The sequence below is a fragment of the Silurus aristotelis genome (assembly GCF_946808225.1).
Source record: "Silurus aristotelis genome assembly, chromosome: 1".
Taxonomy (NCBI): Eukaryota; Metazoa; Chordata; class Actinopteri; order Siluriformes; family Siluridae; genus Silurus; species Silurus aristotelis.
The window spans coordinates 31,035,189-31,058,064 of NC_139574.1; the positions used below are offsets into that span (position 1 = coordinate 31,035,189).

At 38.1% G+C, this 22,876-nt stretch overlaps 2 protein-coding genes across 3 annotated transcripts in view; one reads left to right on the top strand and one right to left on the bottom strand.

The window, feature by feature from the left end:
* Positions 1 to 774, bottom strand: part of ccdc178 (coiled-coil domain containing 178) — a 32,672-nt gene extending 31,898 nt beyond the window's left edge. Inside the window, exon 1 of one of the 2 annotated variants that reach the window (XM_083521436.1) lies at positions 402 to 613. The gene's annotated coding sequence lies outside the window, so the exon portion shown is untranslated. Of the gene's footprint in view, positions 1 to 401 lie in introns of both variants that reach the window. The other variant, XM_083521437.1, reaches the window with a different exon arrangement.
* Positions 775 to 6,945: 6,171 nt separating this feature from the next.
* dtna (dystrobrevin, alpha) lies at positions 6,946 to 21,355 on the top strand. The gene is made up of 24 exons (XM_083546570.1): positions 6,946 to 7,013; positions 8,125 to 8,167; positions 8,671 to 8,738; positions 9,683 to 9,763; positions 9,983 to 10,196; positions 10,611 to 10,696; positions 10,980 to 11,131; positions 11,280 to 11,385; positions 12,756 to 12,922; positions 13,057 to 13,181; positions 14,602 to 14,679; positions 15,083 to 15,154; positions 15,342 to 15,434; positions 15,796 to 15,886; positions 15,971 to 16,059; positions 16,146 to 16,259; positions 17,368 to 17,464; positions 17,744 to 17,761; positions 18,558 to 18,720; positions 18,822 to 18,911; positions 19,089 to 19,146; positions 20,059 to 20,171; positions 20,370 to 21,067; positions 21,124 to 21,355. The coding sequence occupies exons 2-23, from the start codon at positions 8,139 to 8,141 to the stop codon at positions 20,390 to 20,392; spliced, it is 2,127 nt and encodes a 708-aa protein (XP_083402696.1). The 5' UTR covers positions 6,946 to 7,013; positions 8,125 to 8,138; the 3' UTR covers positions 20,393 to 21,067; positions 21,124 to 21,355.
* The last annotated feature ends 1,521 nt before the right edge of the window (positions 21,356 to 22,876 follow it).

Sequence of the window (22,876 nt, forward strand, 5' to 3'; positions counted from 1 at the left end):
TAAGCCCATGTAGGGTTAGGGTTAAACAAATCAAATGAGAGGCTTTAAAATAAATAATGTATACATGCTTTATAAAGTGCGTGTGTAATTAATAGCTAAATAGAGATTTGTCGTACAGTTTTGTCAGGATTTCTTACAAAAATACAACTTTTTATGCAAATATTGATTCAGTCGTTTTTTTTCCTGAATAATGATTTGATTCGCAGTGAACCTCGAGGAACATCAGCATTAAACAGTATTCATATATTTATATTATACAGTTCAAAGTACTTTCGAGAGAGGATAATAGTTTATAGTTTATGTTTATTTAATGTGAAGTATGCCTCTTTTGTTACAGATATATTTATTAAAAAAAACGTAACAAATGAAACAGCAGTCAGAATGCTAATCAGAAAACTTACCGGCTATGTTGAAGATGATGATGAGGGGGTGTTCCTGTAATGAGGGGATATTTTAGGTTCGTTTTGGTCACAGCCCTGTGGACGGTGGGTTTAGGTGAAATGGCCGCTCGGCTTCAGAGAAACTCCTGCTCCCTGTATACGGAGTTACAACGGTTTCCTAGCAACAACCAAGCAAGCGCGCTCGTGCGCTCTGAGCAGAGTAGTGAGTGCTGCTGCATGAATGAACAGATCATTTGTTAAAAAAGAAACAAAATTAATTAAAGAATAGATAGATAGATAGATAGATAGATAGATAGATAGATAGATAGATAGATAGATAGATAGATAGATAGATAGATAGATAGATAGATAGATAGAAATGAATGAATGAATGAATGAATGAATGAATGAATGAATGAAATAGAAATATATCATGTAAATGGATAAATAGATTCCATCGTTTATATATACAGTGGGTACGGAAAGTATTCAGACCCCCTTAAATTTTTCACTCTTTGTTATATTGCAGCCATTTGCTAAAATCATTTAAGTTCATTCTTCTTCCTCATGAATGTACACACAGCACCCCATACTGACAGAAAAACACAGAATTGTTGACATTGTTGCAGATTTATTAAAAAAGAAAAACTGAAATATCACATGGTCCTAAGTATTCAGACCCTTTGCTCAGTATTTAGTAGAAGCCCCCTTTTGATCTAATACAGCCAGGAGTCTTTTTGGGAAAGATGCAACAAGTCTTTCACACCTGGATTTGGGGATCCTCTGCCATTCCTCCTTGCAGATCCTTTCCAGTTCTGTCAGGTTGGATGGTAAACGTTGGTGGACAGCCATTTTTAGGTCTCTCCAGAGATGCTCAATTGGGTTTAAGTCAGGGCTCTGGCTGGGCCATTCAAGAACAGTCACGGAGTTGTTGTGAAGCCACTCCTTCGTTATTTTAGCTGTGTGCTTAGGGTCATTGTCTTGTTGGAAGGTAAACCTTCGGCCCAGTCTGAGGTCCAGAGCACTCTGGAGAAGGTTTTTGTCCAGGATATCCCTGTACTTGGCTGCATTCATCTTTCCCTTGATTGCAACCAGTCGTCCTGTCCCTGCAGCTAAAAAACACCCCCACAACATGATGCTGCCACCACCATGCTTCACTGTTGGGACTGTATTGGACAGGTGATGAGCAGTGCCTGGTTTTCTCCACACATACCGCTTAGAATTAAGGCCAAAAAGTTCTATTTTGGTCTCATCAGACCAGAGAATCTTATTTCTCACCATCTTGGAGTCCTTCAGGTGTTTTTTTAGCAAACTCCATGCGGGCTTTCATGTGTCTTACACTGAGGAGAGGCTTCCGTCGGGCCACTCTGCCATAAAGCCCCGACTGGTGGAGGGCTCCAATGATGGTTGACTTTCTACAACTTTCTCCCATCTCCTGACTGCATCTCTGGAGCTCAGCCACAGTGATCTTTGGGTTCTTCTTTACCTCTCTCACCAAGGCTCTTCTCCCCCGATAGCTCAGTTTGGCCGGACGGCCAGCTCTAGGAAGGGTTCTGGTCGTCCCAAACGTCTTCCATTTGAGGATTATGGAGGCCACTGTGCTCTTAGGAACCTTAAGTGCAGCAGAAATCTTTTTGTAACCTTGGCCAGATCTGTGCCTTGCCACAATTCTCTCTCTGAGCTCTTCAGGCAGTTCCTTTGACCTCATGATTCTCATTTGCTCTGACATGCATTGTGATCTGGAAGGTCTTATATAGACAGGTGTGTGGCTTTCCTAATCAAGTCCAATCAGTATAATCAAACACAGCTGGACTCAAATGAAGGTGTAGAACCATCTCAAGGATGATCAGAAGAAATGGAAAGCACCTGAGTTAAATATATGAGTGTCACAGCAAAGGGTCTGAATACTTAGGACCATGTGATATTTCAGTTTTTCTTTTTTAATAAATCTGCAACAATGTCAACAATTCTGTGTTTTTCTGTCAGTATGGGGTGCTGTGTGTACATTCATGAGGAAGAAGAATGAACTTAAATGATTTTAGCAATGGCTGCAATATAACAAAGAGTGAAAAATTTAAGGGGGTCTGAATACTTTCCGTACCCACTGTATATATATATATATATATATATATATATATATATATATATATATATATATATATATATATATATATATATAATCAGTCGTGCTTTTTGAGATCTCAAAACTCTGGACTTCTAAGTAATTCCTAGAATAGCAAAGTCCACTAAAGGCGGTAGAGTATGCGCACATTTACCTCCTAAACTTTGATATAGTGTTCCTGACAGTGTTCAGGGCACAGACACACTTTTCCAGTCTCTCCTAGAGGGATATACAGGCAGAAGGAGGGGTAGACAGACAGAAGACAGACAGACAGACAGACAGACAGACAGACAGACAGACAGACAGACAGACAGAAGGAGGGGCAGACAGACAGACAGACAGACAGACAGACAGACAGACAGACAGACAGACAGATAGATAGATAGATAGATAGATAGATAGATAGATAGATAGATAGATAGATAGATAGACAGACAGACAGACAGACAGACAGACAGACAGACAGACAGACAGACAGACAGACAGACAGATCCAACGATTCAACGCCAAAGGTTCGACTCTGTAAAAGAATCGAATCAGTAAAATGACTCGCCTATGCCGGTTGATTCCTCGTAGAGAGATTTCGCATGACGTAATCGAGGAGTCGCGGCGCCGTGGACGGGGGAGAGACAGCGGACAGAAAGGAAGACAGCAGTTTCATCTTCACACCATGGCGAGTTTTTATGGTTCTGCTCTGATAACCTGAGCGATTTTATTTTATTATTTTAGCTATATTATATATTTGCCTCACACTGATGTCTCGCGCTGGTGAGTAGCAAGTGCAATTCAGGCTCGCGCTATGGATGGACTCACCAAAATATGTGGATGAAGTCGTGTTTCCTTTTTTGTTAATAAAATTGCATGAACATGGCAATGCAAAAAGCATTTTAGAGGACTGCTGAAAATAAACACTGCGGGTTTAGACATAAAGTGTGAAACATTGCTTTGTATGATTATTGTTGTTGTTTCTGTTATTATTGTTATTTAATTATAGAATTATTTAGTTATATTAACAAAATCAAAATTGTAATTATTATTATTACTATGCATACACACTGTATGCTCTGTCCTCCCTATATATATATATATATATATATATATATATATATATATATATATATATATATATATATATATATATATATATATCTCACATACATGCATCTCAAATAAATGCAGATTGTTTGAATGATATGATTAATGACACAACACTATTCTTATAGGTCACAGGTTTCCAACCCTGCTCCTAGAGAACCCCCAGTGCTGCATATTTGAGTGTTTTTCCTGCTCTAACACACCCACTAAGAAGGACTGTTAATTAGCTAATCGAGGAGCAGGGTGAGAAATCTCTGCAAAAGGAAGCCTTCTATACAAATAATTGTAACCTGTGACTTAAGTTATTGTTTTAATTGAAAATAAAAATGAATTCAAGTATAGATCAGGTTAAACAGTCAGGGTTATATTGTTCGACAGATTTAACCTGATTTGTTGTCACGGCTTAATTCCTGCAGTTAACGCAGTTATAACATGCATCAAAGAGGTGCCAATATTTATAGTTTTGCTGCAGCATTTACAATTTCCGACCCATTGTTATGGCAACAGGGAAGCTCAGAACTACGCATGTCTGCTTTTCCACAACAGAGGTGAAAACTAAAACAAATAATCAATAAAATGTCAAATCACTAAGGTCAGTTCACTGAAAGGGAAAGGACTGTGGTCATAAAAGATGTGCATTCACTTGCATTGCGCTTGCATGTGCTTTCATATTTGACCTGTGAATTTGCAAGTTTTTGGATTTGCACAACAATAGATGACGAGTGGGCGAAACTGCGGTCTTGCTGTTTGCTACTGTAACTGGCCAGTCTGCTAATTATTATGTAGCATCACACTGGAATTTTGCCGCACCGCATCTCTGCATGAAATTTGGCAAAAAAGTGATATGTTGATGCTATTTTGTTTGTAAATCTAGCAGCATGGACAGAAGGGCACAATCATAGTTGGTTAAGCTAGCATGTTGAAACAGCTTGAATCACAAAACTCCATGCAACAAAAAGTGAACGTGGCTGTTCTCACATTTTTTGGCACCCTTAAAGTAACCCCTGCCAACACTGATTTCTAACAGGGCAGGAATTTTTACTACCTACCCTCCGATTAGCAGAAGAGAGTGTAATTAGATTGTGGTGTCAGATTTATATTTCTGGTGAAATATGTAGCGATGATGAAACCAAACATGTTAATGGACAGAAATAAACCTCCACATTACTTTTAACTCCCACCCTACGTGAGCTCATTTTCTGCACACAATGTTTGTGCTGATTAATGAAGTAAACTACATAGAAAAGAGTCCTTATCCTGTCGTGGAGAACACAAGCAGTCTGTTATAGACTCCAGCCACCATTTTTTTTTAATCATCATCTCATACATTGTAACAAGTTACAATTCAAGAACACAGAATTCGCACGGTCGTTACCGCTTACTTTAAACAAAGACAAAAAAAAAAAATTCAAAGTAAATAAACACTCATTTTCAAATTCCCCATCACACTCGCTGTTGTTGAAAACAGCTGTAAATGTGTCAGGAATGACCAGGAGTTCTGCGCTGACACGGGAATGCTTCGCATCAAAATTAATGTTCCATGTCCTAATAACACTGAGTGCTGAAAGCAGTGTGAGTTATGGTGGTGTTATTTAGTGGAACTTCACAAGAATCTGGCAGCTTTTTTTTTATTATTATTATTATGGGAACACAGCAGCACATTTCCATAGCAGCCACGATAAATAAATCCAGGTGCCGTGTAGAGAGATGAGTGCAATTTTCTTGATCGTGAGTGAAAAACAGCCACAGTAATACAGTATTAGGATGTGTAGGATGTGTGTGGGTTTTGTTTGAATGTGGCAAAGCTGTCGGGCACAAGTGCAGAAAAGACCAGATTAAATAAGAAACACTGGTGATCAGACATATAATACTATATGTTGCTGTAATAAGTGGCATATGTCATGACATGACATCAGGTGGCATTTGATTTGACAAGTCATGATGTCATACTATACTAAGTGTGCTTTATGTCATGCAACGACTGCTTATGGCATCAAGTCTGTTCTGTGTTGTGTTATGATGTTGGAAGTCATGGCAGGTTGTGTGCTATGTGTTGTGATTTAAATTCGATGACATGACATTACTCTTGCCAATTATGCCAATATTTGGTATTATAACGATATTTGCTGTGATGTCTATGTCATGTGACAGTTGATGACATGACATCAATGTATCAAGTCAGGGTATAATGTTTGGTGTCATGATAGTTATGATGCCAGAGTTAAGTGGGCATTAAACTATATCTATATCTGCTCTATGTTGTTTCGTGACAGGTTGAGTGCTGTGTAGTCATTACATTTGATGACATGGCGTTAAGTGTGCCAAATGTGCACTGTCATGTTGTTATATATATCAATAAATTGTGGCAAATGTGTTCTATATTGTGATGTCATTCAGTGACATAAAAACTTATATCACAGTGTCAACCTATGCCAGAATTGTTTTATGTAATGTGACATTTAATGACATCAAGCTATGCTCTAATTCACATGTCTTTGGATGTCATGTGAACTTATATCATGACTTCAGTGTAGGCTAAGGGCTACATAGCACTACTATATTATTGGACATCAGCTGTTATGAGTGTATGGCATGGTATATCACAAGGATTACTATTTATTCCTTTTATATCACATCAAATTTAAATATGTAAATTTGTACTTCTTAAAACATGACATCATCTGTTTATTTTTGCATGTATTGTCCACTAAACAAATCAGTTTTTGTTCTTACTTATTCTGTAGCATTTGTTTAAACACTTCCTGCATTAGGTCTGAAAGTTTCATTTTGCTGACACTGGAGTCTCCTTCCATACCCGTTTAATAGGAAACTTTATCCAATCATCAATCGCACACTATACAAGACCGTGTAAATAAGCTGTCGCAAAAAGGACCGATAAGGTATTGGAATAAACACATAAATGTAAACCTGTGGTTTGCCTTGGAGCAACTACTTTCACAGCTACTGTTATAGGTTCTCATAATACGGGTCATTACCATGAATTAGGAGCGTATCAGTACCGGTGTAGGCCGTTTATTAGATTTATCCTCAGCTACTACTCCGTATTGTCTTTCTTTTAATTACATTCACACACAGTGGCTGTACGAGGGCAAAAGACGCCAGAAAAAGGCCCAGCAACTAAACCAACTGGAGCTAAGGCAGCCGTCTGAGCTGAGCAGGAATGTAAGGCTCGCTCATTTGAAGTTAAAGATAGAGGCAGCGCAGGCTGGAGCCTGACAGTTTCTAATTTCAGCTGGCTGCTCTCGCTTCACTGCCCGGCTTTTGTTGCGGTGCTTGGGCCTATTGACGAAGCAAGAGGGAACGGCAGGAACAACATTACAGGCAGCACACAACTTTGTAAATACAAGAGAGAGAGAGACAGAAAGAAAGAGACAGACCGTGGTGCTCTCCAGCGGGTATGTCGTCATGCTAAATCTGTGCTTGTTTACATGAAAGGCTCTGTGATATTCATGGTTATTTTTGTTACATGTAAATATTTAGAGTTAATTTTTTTTTATCCTGGTTTAGATACTCAGCCCAACATTTTATCCATTATTATTATTTTCTATAAAATTCCAGTTCATATCAACTGTTGGCTGGTGTTAATGCTTTCCCAGCTCAAGGGCAGGACATTCTCTAAACCTAATCATGCATTACACGCTTATGAAAGGAACAGGCTCGAAAAGTGTGTCTCTGATTGTCAGATTTTGGTCATGTACAGTAACCGGTCTGTCCTAATGGAAAGAAAACATACTTAAATATTTCACTTCCATGCTGTGGAATTCTTAAATCTAATTGATCAGAAGGTCAATTCATTTCTCCTATAGTTGTCTAATGGTTGTGTTATTTCAGGCTTTGGCACACATTTACATCCTTTACATTCATACTATCTTTAGTCTCCTGGCTGAAGTTGAAGTTGAAGTGCAAGATGTTAGATTCATCCTAATGCTTGACTTGAAGAGTGACTCATCTTCTGCTATCGCAGATGGTTCCACATGGATACTCTAAAGCAGTGTTTTTTTTTTAAATATTGTAACCAGTATCCGCCCCTTAGTCCAGATTTATTTCAAAAGCATCACTTGAAATTTAAATGTAATATTTTTCACAAATTCCACACATTTGGGTTTGAGTTGATTTGGTGCTTGGACCTTTAAATATGACATCTTTGTTAATGCCGGGTGTAACCTACACCGTTTCACTGAACACTGCCATTAAATAGAAAAAAATGTAATAAAATTATTGTTTTGAAGGATCTGAACATCAGGTATTGAAATTGAGGATTATAAACATATCTTTTTTTGTTCTCCAATATAATAAAATAGAATTAAGAGATTATTACAATGATATATAACAGAGTTCTACACATCACAAAAACAATCACATGTTTTATTGAGCAAAACGGCTCAGACACAAACATTCAGCAGCTTATAGATTAAAATAGCACTTGAGTCAGCAAAATCAAATTACTTTGCACTTTGTGTATGTTTATAATGTCATGCTATGACAGTATTTTCCTTTAACTTGTAGTGAGATGAAGGATAATGAAAGATGGATTTTACTGCACAGATTTGTAAGTTCAATGTGCATTCAATGTGCTACAGACCCTAATGTTAACCCTAGCAGAAATATCGCAAACGTTAGCACGAAACATTCTTAAACCTTAATTATTAAAACGAAGCGCACCCCTCGATGTTCTCCCATCGCATGCTCTTTGGTTTCACCTTCCTTTTGGGACACGGATGATAGGATTCCCTGTTGCTGTAGCGATGTATCACATGATCAGAATGACAGGGTTAGCTGTGTGCAGTCAGCCATGGCTCTTCACCATTGTGCTCACACTTCTCTTTGTCCTGCTTTACAGCGACAGACTGTACTTTCCGAGGATTACAAGAGTATGCATGCCTTAACCACATTATCACAAAAATACATATGAGATTTATACTCTCACCTGTTACACTTTCCCTGTAACAAGATTACATGCAGCTAATGGGACTTTAAGTGTAAAACGTGAGGCGTGATCACGGAGAAGCACAAAGTACCTCAGTTCTATTGTCATTTGTTCTGTTTCGCCAGAATGATTGAGAAAGCTGAGCGTAGCAGCGGCACCATGGCCGACAGAAGACAACTGTTTGCTGAGATGCGTAAGTTATTTACACCGATTAATGATTAAAAAAACAACATAGCACTTTGAGCATAAACATTGTTACAGAGCAGATTCACAGAAATACAGATTTAAGCCAGTTTAGCCATGTACATTTCTCCCTAAAGGTGACAGTGGCATGGAAAAAAAAATCCTAAAATGATATGAGAAAGAAATCTTTATAGAAACCTGATTCTAAACAAAGCCCATTTTCCTCTGAATGATATGATATTCATTTATTATACTTTCATCATTTTTGAAGTTCACTGGTGGAGACTCAAGTGCAAAACTCAATGGCAATTATAGTCCTAAGCTATTGTAGCAAAACTCTTTGTATTAATTGCAGCCCACTGCCTTCTTTCTGGTTACTAAGTGATAACCCTCCACAGTAATCTCAAGGGTTTTTTTAGGCTTTTCATGTGGAGCTGTTCATGTGGAGCATCCTTAGTGGCAGCGAGATTTTTTTTTATTTGATGAGAACCCCATCCAGAAATAGGGCTTCAAGATGCAACAGGTCTGAAGAGCTAAAAAAAAAAAAAAAAGGTCAGATCACTTGCCACTGTTGTCATTCATTTAGTACTTTAAAAAAAAAATACGCCACTTTTGCACATTGTAAAACACTGTGTGTTTTAAACAGAGGAAGATGAAGTTAACTTAGTGTTACAACCCCTTCATTAAATGTTGTCCTCTACCGCCACAAGAAGTAACACATAGTTACATATAATGTGTAATAAAGTTTAATTCATAGAAGCTAAAAAAAAATTTTCCTCACCAGACTCTCTGAAAATGCAGCTGCTCCTACTGCAAAGAAGCCACTGACTCCTGTAGCTTATACTGAATATGTCAGAGAATGGAAAAAGAACTGGACACTTCCATAATTACTATATAAACATCTTATTACAGAAAACATCACCATATCAAAAATCAGTCGTTTTCTCATTTCAGGAGCTCTGCAGTTGGATTCTATCAGACTTTCCACCTATAGAACTGCATGCAAGCTCAGATTTATTCAGAAAAGGTGCAACTGTAAGTATCTCCTTTAACAATAAATAAGCTGTGGTGAGACACTAACCCTATAAACAATGAAGTGACAAAATGACCATTAGGATTTTTTTTTTGGCATGATTGCATTATACAGTTTTATACAATTATATCGTTTGTGTTCGAAAGAAAAATGTAAATTTAATTAGTCAAAATCCCACAAGCCATTTTTGTCCTTACATTACCCACCCTCTCTGCTTGCAGTGCACTTAGTGGACATCTGGAACCTTATCGAAGCCTTCCGGGAGAATGGCCTTAACGCCATGGACCTCACCACAGAATTCTCAGTGGCTCGACTTGAAGCAATATTGTCCACTATCTTCTTCCAGCTAAATAAGCGAATGCCTACGACACACCAGATCAACGTGGATCAGTCTGTGTTACTTCTGCTCAATTTTTTGTTGGCGGCATACGACCCGTAAGAACTCTTTTGCGTGAATAGATGCAATGCTATGACAGTTGGTCCTAAGCAGGGTTGTCTGGTATAAGTGGATTAGCAGGGCTAATCCCTCCCAGTTTTTAAGACAGAAACACATTAGCATTACTTGCACATAACAGCCACAGTTACATATGTTAAGCATTACTTGTACAGCTCTTCCTGGCCCAAATAGCATTGGTCTTTCACATCTCAAGTGATTGTGTAGAGTAGAAGTTCTTCTGGTGGTAATGCTAGCCCTAGCTTGCACCTGGGTTTTAGAGCTCATTTCTCCTCAGCACTGTAGCACAATTTTTCATGGTTATGATCACTTAGGGGCCAGGGACTTTCATTAATTATATCATCGATCGTATCAGTAATTTTAATGATTCGCTTTATGTTTCACTTCTTTTGTAGGGAAGGCCTAGGCAAGATCTCAGTATTTGCGGTGAAGATGGCACTTGCTACATTATGTGGCGGAAAGATAATGGACAAATTAAGATGTAAGCTCCACCTTGAATTTTACCTCTGGGCTGAGTTGAGTAATGTTGATAAATGAAACTTATGCTGAAGAGCCTAATGTGTCCTTTTATCATGATTTAACAAGACCACGGAAAGTAAGCTTCGCTTATAAAGAGGAACTTGACTGTTTCAAATATCTAGTCACCAGTGGTTGTTACATATATTATGAAATATATTCTCCCAGTGATCTGCAGTGATCTGCTTAGTAAAGATGAAGGGAGAAAAATTGAGTATTTACATTCTTTCTTTGTCATTGTTGCTCAGACATTTTTTCTCAGATATCAGATCCCACAGGCATGATGATTTATTCCCAGTTTGACCAATTCTTAAAGGAGGTGCTCAAGCTGCCCGTTACCATTTTCGAGGGACCATCTTTTAGCTACACTGAACAGACCGCAAGGATTTGCTTTGCACAAGTAAGGAAAACTTTACTGTTTACATTGTAATGTTTAATTTTAGCTATGGAATCAAACTCTATAGTTCCAACCAATCTAGAAGATCAGCATGCAAATACAAATGTATTCATTAACCTGGTTACATTATAATCCATGTGCTTTATTACAGAAACAGGTTTCTCTGAACATTTTCCTGGACACCTTCATGTCTGATCCTCCACCACAGTGTCTTGTATGGTTGCCACTTATGCATCGGCTGGCTAATGTGGAGAACGGTGAGGTTTTTATAATCTTCTCAGGTTTACTTACTCTTTGGCTTTATTGGGAACACCAAGACCACACCCCATTTATACGATTATCTGGTTAGCCAATTCAGTTTGAGCAAGAACTTCAAGATTTTTGTATTCATATGAATACAATTATTTGTATAATTGTATGAATACAATTATGCGATTTTGGTGTTTGGTGCCTTAAAGGGAGCTGTTCGGCAGATAGAACTGCGTTTGTTGATGAGAACCAGAATGAGCATACTGGTTTTAGTTGGCAGAACCTTAAATAAGCATGCTGTAAAAATGATGGTGATTATGAAAGTCAGTAGGAGTAAGACAGAGTACATGTGTGTGAATGAGAGGGAGGGCAGTGGAGGGGTGCGGTTGCAAGGAGAAGAGGTGGAGAAGGTGGAGGAATTCAGGTATCTGGGGTCAACAGTGCAAAGTAATGGAGAGTGTGTTAGAGAAGTGAAGAAAAGAGTGCAGGCAGGGTGGAGTGGGTGGAGAAGAGTGACAGGAGTGATTTGTGATAGTAGGGTATCTGTAAGAATGAAAGGGAAAGTTTATAGGACTGTGGTGAGACCTGCGATGTTGTATGGATTAGAGACAGTGGCATTGAGTAAAAGACAGGAGGTGGAGCTGGAGGTAGCAGAGCTGCAGATGTTGAGGTTTTTGTTGGGAGTGATGAGGATGGACAAGTTTAGAAATTAGTTTATTAGAGGGACAGCGCATGTAGGACATTTTGGAGACAAGGTGAGGGAGGCGAGATTGAGATGGTTTGGACATGTGCAGAGGAGGGACATGGGGTATATCGGTAGGGGAATGCTGAGGATGGAGCCACCAGGAAGGAGGAAAAGAGGAAGACCAAGGAGGAGGTTCATGGATGTGGTGAAGGAAGACATGCAGGTAGTTGGGTTGAAAGAGGCAGATGTAGAGGACAGGGGTGTATGGAGACGGATGGTCCGCTGTGGCGACCCCTAATGGGAGAAGCCGAAAGAAGAAAAAGAAGACGACGACAAATGTGGTGAGCAGAAAAGCATCTCCGATTACACAACTTCGATGAGGATGGGCTACAACAGCAGAAATGTTTATGCTCCTGTCATTGAAAATCAGAAATCAAAGACTACATTGGGCACTTAAAGACTGGAAAAGCATCTTCTGAGTGCTTTCTTACATTTTATCTTTCGTCCCATTGTATTTGTACACACAGACTATTATAGGGTTATAAAGGACTTTATTTCATATTATAGCTATAATTATAATTCCATTGCAGCATAATCAAGATGCCATAAATCCACGGGGTGTTAGTAAACAGAACATGGGAGCGTATGTTGTGCTAAAAGGTGTGGCTTAATTTGTTTTTTATTCTCCTCTAGTCTTCCACCCAGTTGAGTGCTCCTACTGCCACAGCCAAAGCATGATGGGATTTCGCTACCGTTGCCAACAATGCCATAATTACCAGCTCTGTCAGGAGTGCTTTTGGAAGGGACATGCCTCAGGCTCCCATAGCAACCAGCACCAGATGAAGGAATACACATCATGGGTAAGACATGCCAGGTTTCACCAATTCTTTCACAAAGCACAGATTTCAATGCTTCAATGACAATAATAGAAAAAGAAGAAACAACAGAACATTAGTACGTTAGTATAATAGTATTATTTCTTTATTCCCTCCAGAAATCTCCTGCAAAGAAGCTATCAAATGCTCTTAGCAAGTCTCTGAGCTGTGCTTCCAACCGAGAACCTCTCCATCCCATGTTCTCTGATGCTCCTGAGAAACCTCTTAACCTTGCTCACGTAGTGTAAGTCAGTAGTGAAAATGGGACTGATGGGATGTTTTTAAATAGAACTTGTTGCAGTGTCATAACCTATACCTGTTCACTAATGATAGCCATGTAGACCACAGTGGTATTGAAGTCTGGATTTTTATTGGTCATTGGATTAATCATTTTCTTGAACAGTAGCTGCAAACTATAAAAGTTGATTTTAATATGCTGGTTCAAATATGTTATTGTTTTTATGTTACTGAAACAGTCATAGACTAGAATGAGGTCCTTTTAAATTCAATAGCTGCAACATCTCAAAAACATTTGCACAAGTTTAGCCCTGTGTAGCATCCCCTCTTAGTTGGTGAGGTTTTGGGAGTGGAAAGTTGTCCTATTTGTGTCTGATACAGGGTTTTAGCTGTGCAACAGTTCTGGGTTGTCTTTGTCTTATTTTTACCTTTATTATGGATCAAATGTTTTTAATTGGTAAATGGTCTGGACTGCAGTCAGGCCAGTTCAACACTCATTTACTAGGAAGCCATGCTGTTGCAGTGGATGTAGTATACTGTTAAACATCATCTTCCTGAAATATGCAAGTCTCTCCCTGAATTGAGCTTTGGCCCAAAGAAGACAGCAGTGTTTCTGGATCATGTTCACATATGGCTCCTACTTTGCATGATAGAGCTTTAACCTGCATTATTGAATGGCAAAAGCAAACTGTAGACAGTTTTTTCAGAATGGTGAACCTCTGCCCATCTTTACTTTTGAGAGATTTTGCTTCTCTTTTTTATACCCAATCATGTTACTGATCTGTTGCCAATCAACCTAATTAGTTGCAAAATGTTCCTTAAGCTATTTCTTATTAGTAACAGGTATTTTTTTCTCAGCATTTTGTTGCCCCATTTCACCATTTTTGTTTTTTGGACATGTTGCAGCCATCAAACTCAAAATACCTTCTTTTTCCTTACCATTTTATATATTTTTCAGGTTTTATTGTGAATAAAATATGGGTTTATGAGATTTGTAAAGCATTGCATTTTGTTTTTATCTACATTCTTTTCACAGCATCCTAACTTTGGAATTGGGTTTGTAAATTAAGAAAAAAAATGACAGGCTGTTCTTTAAAAACTAAATTTTAAATTGCTATAGTTGATATTTTGCTATAGTACAATACGTATAAATGTCATTCTTTCACTAATTATCTTTTTTATTTTTTGTCTTTTTTTCTCTTTTGCTACCAAATACAGTGACACTTGGTAAGTTGACCCACATTGTTTGCCTATTAAATTCCCTTATCATCACCAGGTACTATTATTTACCTTGCCAACACTTAGATGGTGTAAAAAAAAATAAAAAATTATATATGAAATTAAAGCTCAATACATCACTCACTTGAATTCTGTATCATCTTGTCCTGTAATTTATGAATTTTATCTAACTTGTGTCTCTGATTCAGGCCTCCAAGGCCAGCAAACAGTGGCAATGAGTACACGTTGTCTCACACCATGCCCTCGACCAACAAGCCTTTCAGAGTGTAAGTGCAGTGTTGAACACACATACATACTTTACTATACTGCTTACTGGTTCCTATACTAACACAATCAAATATAACATTTTATTCTTAAACTGTTCTTGCAGATCATTTTGCTACTTTCTAGAAATTTCCATTAAAATGATTTATACCATACCATTTAAACAAGACTTTTTCAGGCATTGAATTATGCCAAAATAATGCAAAAAAGTAACAAATACTTTAAAATTAATCTTATATTTGGTTTATTGTACTCTTACTAGAAAATACCAGCTAACTTGACTATAAGAAATGTAATTAAAAACACACATTTACTTTCATGTTTATTTTGTGTCGCTTTGGGTATTTGGAGTTTATGCTTATTTTTAAGTATCTATTATTATGCATTACTTATTAACTTTCACAGAGCCGAAAATGAGGAGATTAAACAGAGAAAATTCCTGACTAGGGATACTCCAGATCTCCTGAAGGGAAAAGGGTAAGAGGGTCTTATTACATCCCAAAAATTTCCTACTGCTATACTCTTTTTATTTAAAAAGAAAAGTGGAACATGCCCCTGTAGACCAGGCTTAGCTGTAGCCCCCCTCTAAATTTATAAGAATTTACAGTCAGAGACTAAACCAATACCAATGACTAATATGTGTTTTATAAAACGCTGTTTCCAGGGTTCAGTACAGCCTTGATATTGCGGACAGACTCGCTGATGAACATGTTCTCATTGGCTTATATGTGAGCCTCCTTCAAAAGAATCGCACCGGGTTAGTGTGATTAGCATGTGGCTGGAACAAGAGCTTCTTGCACCATATTATTCTTATAATCTTAGAGAATGGAGTTAATATGGCATGGTGACCAGTTTGGAAATTGGTGAGATTTGGCGCTTGCTAACAGCCTGAGGTTGTTTTGTGGAGGGTTGATACAGTATAATTTGCCCTAATAATATAAGAAATAACCATTCATTTTTCCCTTATAAAAACCTACCTTATTAATGATTGCATACTTTTGTTTCTTTTAACCATTCGCAGAAACAATATTAATGTGCTGTATATAATAATCTCTATTTCTCTACATCCTAATCCACTAACCTTCATATGCGAAAACAATTCCTTCTTATACTGATAGTTTACTGGAAAGCAGGACTAATAACCAGGATGATGAGCACTACCTCATTGCCCGCTACGCTTCCCGATTGGCTGCCGACAGAACATCAACGGTAAGATGGCCAATTACTCATTTATAAGTGTTAGCAGTAAATACTGAGACCACTGACATTAAATCATTTTTGCCCGTGTTGCAGCAAGCCAGAGTGCCGACTGACCTGTCTCTTTCTCTGGACACGAACAAGCAACAGAGGCAACTTATTGCTGAACTAGAAACCAAGAACAAGTAAGACACAATCATATTAATGATTAGCAATCCATATAGAAGTATGTTTTGGGAAAGCAGGTCACTTACTGCACTGCTTTTTACAGAGAAATCTTGCAAGAGATTCAACGGTTACGGCAGCAGCATGATGAAGCCTCTCAGCCTCTGGGTGACAAAAGAGAGCAAAACCCTACCCTTCTCACTGAGCTTCGCCTACTTAGGTAAAAATACTGTAGAATGGCAAGTTTTATTTTGTCCACTTTGGTTTAAAAAGCCGTTGGACTACATGGCTATAGTGGTGCAGTGGGATTTAACTCTAGTTTCAACTCTGCTTAAAGAGATTGATGTGGTGGTGTTTGAGACCTTTATTCTGTCCATCTAATCACCTCCTGAACTATATGAGCATTAGGTTATAATGGAAACTTAAGTGCTAAAAAGCCGCCACATCACGCTCTTTGTAAGGAAATAGAAATTGGGTGATGTTGAAGAAACTGCAGCTGCATTCTGACTTCATCGCAGGCGTCATGATGGCATTCAGGGGCAATTTTGCCAGGAACAAGGCTCTGTAGTCCATTTTTGGAACATTAAAGCCCCTCCCCATAGACAAAATGCCCAGGTGTCTCTCACTTAATGACAAAACAAATATTTAAATATACTGCAAGATATACAACTTACAAATTCAGGTTAGCGATACAAGGAGAGAAGGATATTTGTCTGTCCAGAAGTACCCCAAGGTTGCATACTGTGACATCAATTAATCTGAGAGTATTTAATAGAGATCACAAGCTCTTGACATAGGTACACATCTCCAGGACTGTTCAAAAGCTCAGTCTTATTAGGATTTATTTTCAGTGCCTGACATGCTGAGAAAGGTGGAGAGGATAGGGAAAAAGTTGGGTGTCAAAAGAGGTATAAAAGCCTATGTGAGGAAATGACATCATTGAAAGAGTTGGCCTAGAGAGATAACAGAATAAGAACAAGCATTGAGATTTGTCAGACACCAATGAAGAGTCTGCATGGATTCTGTTTGTCACCTGGTGCGAAGAAAACCATTCCTGTGGTGTGCAATTAATTCTACTAACGATGATGGACAACCGAGTCTTGTGAATCCGTCTCTGTATCTGTATCGAAAACCACTGAAAAGCCGAATAGAATAAAGACTTGTGACAATGTGGCTCTGCATGAACTACTTGTGTTTATGATTTGAGGAGATGAGTATAGTTGTCTGAAACCTCCCCTAGATTTGATGCATGAGACCAGGAGATTCTGACACCAAGTTTTTAGCGATTAGTCAGAGTAACTTCCACATTGTTTTATTAATTCCATTAGGCAGAGAAAGGAAGAACTAGAAGACAGGATGTCGGCCCTTCAAGAGAGCAGAAGAGAACTGATGGTACAGCTGGAACAGCTCATGTTACTGTTAAAGGTAGGAGATCATTTGATTAAATAAAACAGGAAATGTTGTAGACAAGACACAATGCTTTTGATAATTAAACCGTTTCGACTCCTGGCCTGGTATTTGTTTTACGCCATATTATTCAATAATGACCATAAGAACAATAGAAAAGGGTTTGAGAAATGCAAATGTGGAGATGATGATGATATTAATGTCGTAATATACTGTGTGTTATATAATGTAAATAAGAGCGACATTTTTGTTTGAATAACGTGATGCACAGTAAAGACCGAATCGTTTCGTTTACAGGACGAAGAACGGAAGCAGGTATTAACTTAACAGTGCCTCTGCTGTCCGCATGTGTACAAATGCCTCAGGAATGAGTAACTCGTCTGGGTTTGAATGCATGCTCAGGTTGCTATAAAGTAGAGAAAGTTCCAGACTGTTCACACTAATGTGTCATAATTACAAGCAATGTGTGATAGCTGGCGTGATTCGATACCTGAGACAGAATGGAGCTCTATGCCATGTGTGCATTTGAGAAACTTGGTGGTGTGAAACTGGTTCAAAGCCCAGTTTTCCCAGAATTCAACCACACTGACATACAAGGAGTTTTCCCAAACCTCCACAGACATACTATATATATATATATATATATGTTCTATATATAGATCAATATACACCCACTGAGGCAAGCATGTACACCTGCTTATTCATGCAATTATCCAATCAGCTAATCATGTGGTAGCAATGTAGTGCAGAAAATCATGCAGATTCCGAGCAAGAGCTTCTGTTAACATCAGTTACAGGAGTTCAACCAGATTGGTACCCCAAGAAGTGTATAGATATTGAATCTGCCACTAAAGAGGGAATGGGTTCACCCAAGTTGGAAGATGATGGATTGTATTTAAAAGAATATTAAAAAAAAGACCCGATGACACGTTTGACTTTTGCATTAATTGCATGAATATCTTTCATAAAATTGACTCGTCAGTAATAACATGCTTTAACATGTTACCATCATGTCAGTATCCCTGCTGGGTTGCGAATAATCCACCACAAAACAATAAAAGTATTATTTTTCCTGTGCTAAGTTTGATACATTTCGACTATTCTGTGTCAGAATCAGGGCCCAGGCTCCTCTTCTCGTTCTTCCCCGAGCCACACAGCCAGCAGTTCCATCCCAACACCTGTACCGTCAACCTCTGGCAACACCACACCCAGTCAGACGCCACAAGACTCGCTCATGGGGTTAGGTGGCGATGTCATACAAGCTTTTTCTCAGAGTATGCAATCGATATTTATTACAAAAAAATGAGCAGCACAGTCAACAATAATCAAGTTATTTTCTGGAGCTAATGCATTTGTTGCTCTTCTTATGATTTAGGTTCGAGACGTAACTTAAGAAACGACCTACTCGTGGCTGCGGACTCCATCACCAGCACCATGTCCTCACTGGTGAAAGAGCTTCACTCGGGTAAACAGTCCATTAAGTAAGCAATAAGACATTCTGTGTCATGCTGTTCTAGGAAAATAACCACCTATAAAGCAGAGTTGATGTTAAGTGAGTTGGTTGTTTTCCAAAACAAAATTTTATTAACTTTTAACTCATTTTAGCCATTTCTAAGCCTTTCTCTTGCTATGTTATTTCTAGAAGCAGGAATTGAGACTGACAGCAACATTGACACAGAAACTGATGGACTCACATCACGGTAACTCAGTAGCTTTTAAAACACTCACAGTGTCACAATGCTCAACATAGTCTGCAGAAACAAGAGTCCAGTGGGTAGGGCTGGATTTGATCCAACTGCTCCTGTTAGCCCAAGCGCTAACCTCTATCCCATACAACATACACAGCAAACCCCAAACACCTCTACCTCGTGGACTTTTAGCTCAACTTGGCCTGGCTCCACAAAGATAAGAGGAGCTGAACCAGATCCAGCTTTACCTCATGGACATATTGTTCTGCTCCTCCAGAGTTAATTAAAAGGCTCACCAGAAGTCCCCGAAATGATACATACTATAAATAATTTCCTCTTACCGAAGACTAATTGAGATTTCCACTGCACTAGTCAAAACAGGATGTTTATTCTAGTCATCACACCTTATTTACGTTCATGTTAACAAGGTTTGCAAAACTACTCAAATCGTTGCCCAAAATTAGCTTGATAGGTGCACGAACAGAGATCAAAATAGAACAAACTACACATAAAATACACTCAACACACCACCGTATATATATATATATATATATATATATATATATATATATATATATATATATATATATATATATATATATATATATATATATATATAAAATACCTTTCTGTAACAGGGACCTCATTAAACCCTGAGAGTATGCAGTGTTAAAAGAGTTTTATGCCTGCCTATAGGTATGTAATAACACACTCTTACCTGTAGGTGTCAGGGTCAGCAAGGGATTTGGAACTGGTCTTGAAATATAAGAACAACAACAAAAACACAAAAAACACCAAACCTGTAATTTAGCTTCAGATCTTTTTGTAGAATTTCTTTTTATCCCATTCTCTATTACAATTGTGGTAAAAGTGTTTGCACTCCAGCAGGAGAATGATTTCACTTTCTTGTTTTGGGACCAACAGGATGCAAAATGAGGACCTAGAAGGAGAGGGACACTATGAGAAAGAGCTGGAGCAGCGTCTGGAGAGAGAACTGAGGATGGACGAGAAAACATCTGCTGGAGAAAGCCTACATGGTGTGCGCACACACACACACACACACACACACACACACACACACACATATATATATATATATATATATATATATACACACACACAGTATAAGTGTGCAGGGTTGTGCAGAGGATAAGAAATGGCAATAAAATGCTCAATAACATGATATACATACGTACACACACTCATATATATATATATATATGTCTCTCTTCTAGGCCGAGGAATCGCACAGTACTGAAGTACTCGACAATGGCAACAGCTGAATCTACTGAGCATTAACACCACTTCTGTAAATATACGTCTGGTTTTTTGGACTATATAGAAAAAAAATACTGTGAACCGTCTCAGAGATTATGCAGAGCGGCTTCGTCAGAACACCACTGGTGCCATGAAGTGAAGACATTATTTTGTTGACGTTTTTGTGTACTGTACTTCAGATTGTGGTGGGAAAATCAGGTTTAACACAAGCTGCTATTTTTTTTAATAGCATATGTCTCACTTTATATCTCATGCTGACTCACCTGCTATCATTTCTCTCTTTCTTTGCATATGTCCATTCTTTTTATTTACTTTTACCATATCAGCTTAATCAACATAATCATATATACAGTAAAATATTGCACAATTTACCAATAGCAGGTTTAAAACAGAGGATAAAAATTTAGACAAATTTAATTTATTGAACGTGATGTATTTCATATGATTCAAATTAATATTGAAATACCGGTCAGCTTTTCAAGCACCATAAAATTCCGCTTTTGTGCAACTCAAATTAAACCACTGTGTTTATTATGTTTTTTTTCTAAGCATATGCCTGAAGTCATTTGATTTGTTTGTGTACTAAATGAATATTTAATTTAATAGACGTTTATAAAGGTCACAGTTTTGGCACAGCAGCTGTTATATCATATATATACACACACACACACACACACACACACACACACACACACACACACACACACACACACACACATGTGCATCTCAATAAATTAAAATATAATTAAAAACTTGATTTATTTTAGTAATTCAATACAAAAAGTGAAACTTGTATATTGTATAGAATTATCACACACAGACTGATATATTTCAAGTGTTTATTTCTTTTCATTTTGATGATTTTGGCTTACAGCTAACGAAAACCCAAAATTCAGTATGTCCGAAAATTTACACCTAGGACCAATAAAAATAAATAAATAAATATAGAAAGATTTTTAACACAGAAATATTGGACTACTGAAAAGTATGAACATGTACAGAACTCAATACTCGGTCGCGGCACTCTTTGCATGAATTACTGCAGTGGCATGGAGGCGATCGGTCTGTGACGCTGCTGACGTGTTATGGAAACACAGGTTGCTCTGATAGCAGCCTTTAGCTCTTCTACATTGATGGGTCTGGTGTCTCATATCTTCCTCTTTACAATACCCTATAGATTCTCCATGGTGTTTAGGTCTGGTGAGTTTGCTGGTCAATAAAGCACATGGATACCATGGTTCCTAAACCAGGTGTTAGTACTTTGGCAGTGTGGGCAGGTACCAAATCCTGCTGGAAAATGAAATCAGCATCTCTCCTTTCATCTAAAAAGACGACTTTGGCCCACTGAGCAACAGTCCAGTCCTTTTCGTCCTTTGCCGCTGTCTCTGGTTGAGGAGTGGCTTGACACACGGAGTGCATCAGTTGTAGCCCATGGATGCGTCTGTGCGTGGTGGCTCTTGAAACACTGACTCCAGCTGCAGTCCACTCTTTGTGAATCTCCTCCAAATTCCTAAATGGGCTTCATTCCACCTTTTTCTACAACATTTTTTCCTTCCATTTAACTTGTCATTAATGTGCTTGGATACAGCACTCAGTGAACAGCAGCTTCTTTAGCGATGACCTTTTGTGTCTTACCCTCCATGTGCAGGGTGTCAATCATCGTCTTCTGGACAACTGTCAAGTCAGCAGTCTTCCGCCATGATTGTGGAGCCTGAACCAGACTGAGACACCATTTAAAGGCTCAGGAAACTTTTGCAGGTGCTTGGATTTCATCAGCTGATTAGAGTGTGACACTACGAATCTCTAATATTAAACTTTTTGACAATATTCTAATTTTCTGAGATACTGAATTTTGGGTTTTCGTTAGCTGTAAGCCAAAATCATCACAATGAAAAGAAATAAACACTTGAAGTATATCAGTCTGTGTGTGATGAATCTATACAATATACGAGTTTCACTTTTTGTATTCAAATAATAAACTTTTAAATTCTATTCAAATTTATTGAGATGCATCTGTGTGTGTGTATGTGTGTGTGTGTGTGTGTGTGTGTATATATTCTAGACACTTGTACACACTTGTAATATTAGCCTGTCTACCACTTTTAAACTGGTTTGTTACATTTTGCATGGTGCAAATAAATAAATAAATATTTTTATTGTGTCTGGATTTACTGGAAGTTTCATGCAGTTTCATCATCGGGTCTCCAATAGTTCCTGCTTCTGTTAGCGTTTTCTATAATAACAGCTTCTATTGAACAATTATGGAAGGATTTCCAAACTTCTTTTGAGGAACAAAAAACGTCAGAAAATAATCAAGATCCAGGTCACTGATTATTCGCCCACATCAGCATGACCTCCACATGTTTTTTAAGGAATTAAACGTATGTGGATGAAGATTGAACAATCTTCGTTGCCCAGGTCAGGGGAAACGTATTCGTATATAACTCGTTTGTGTACAAACGTG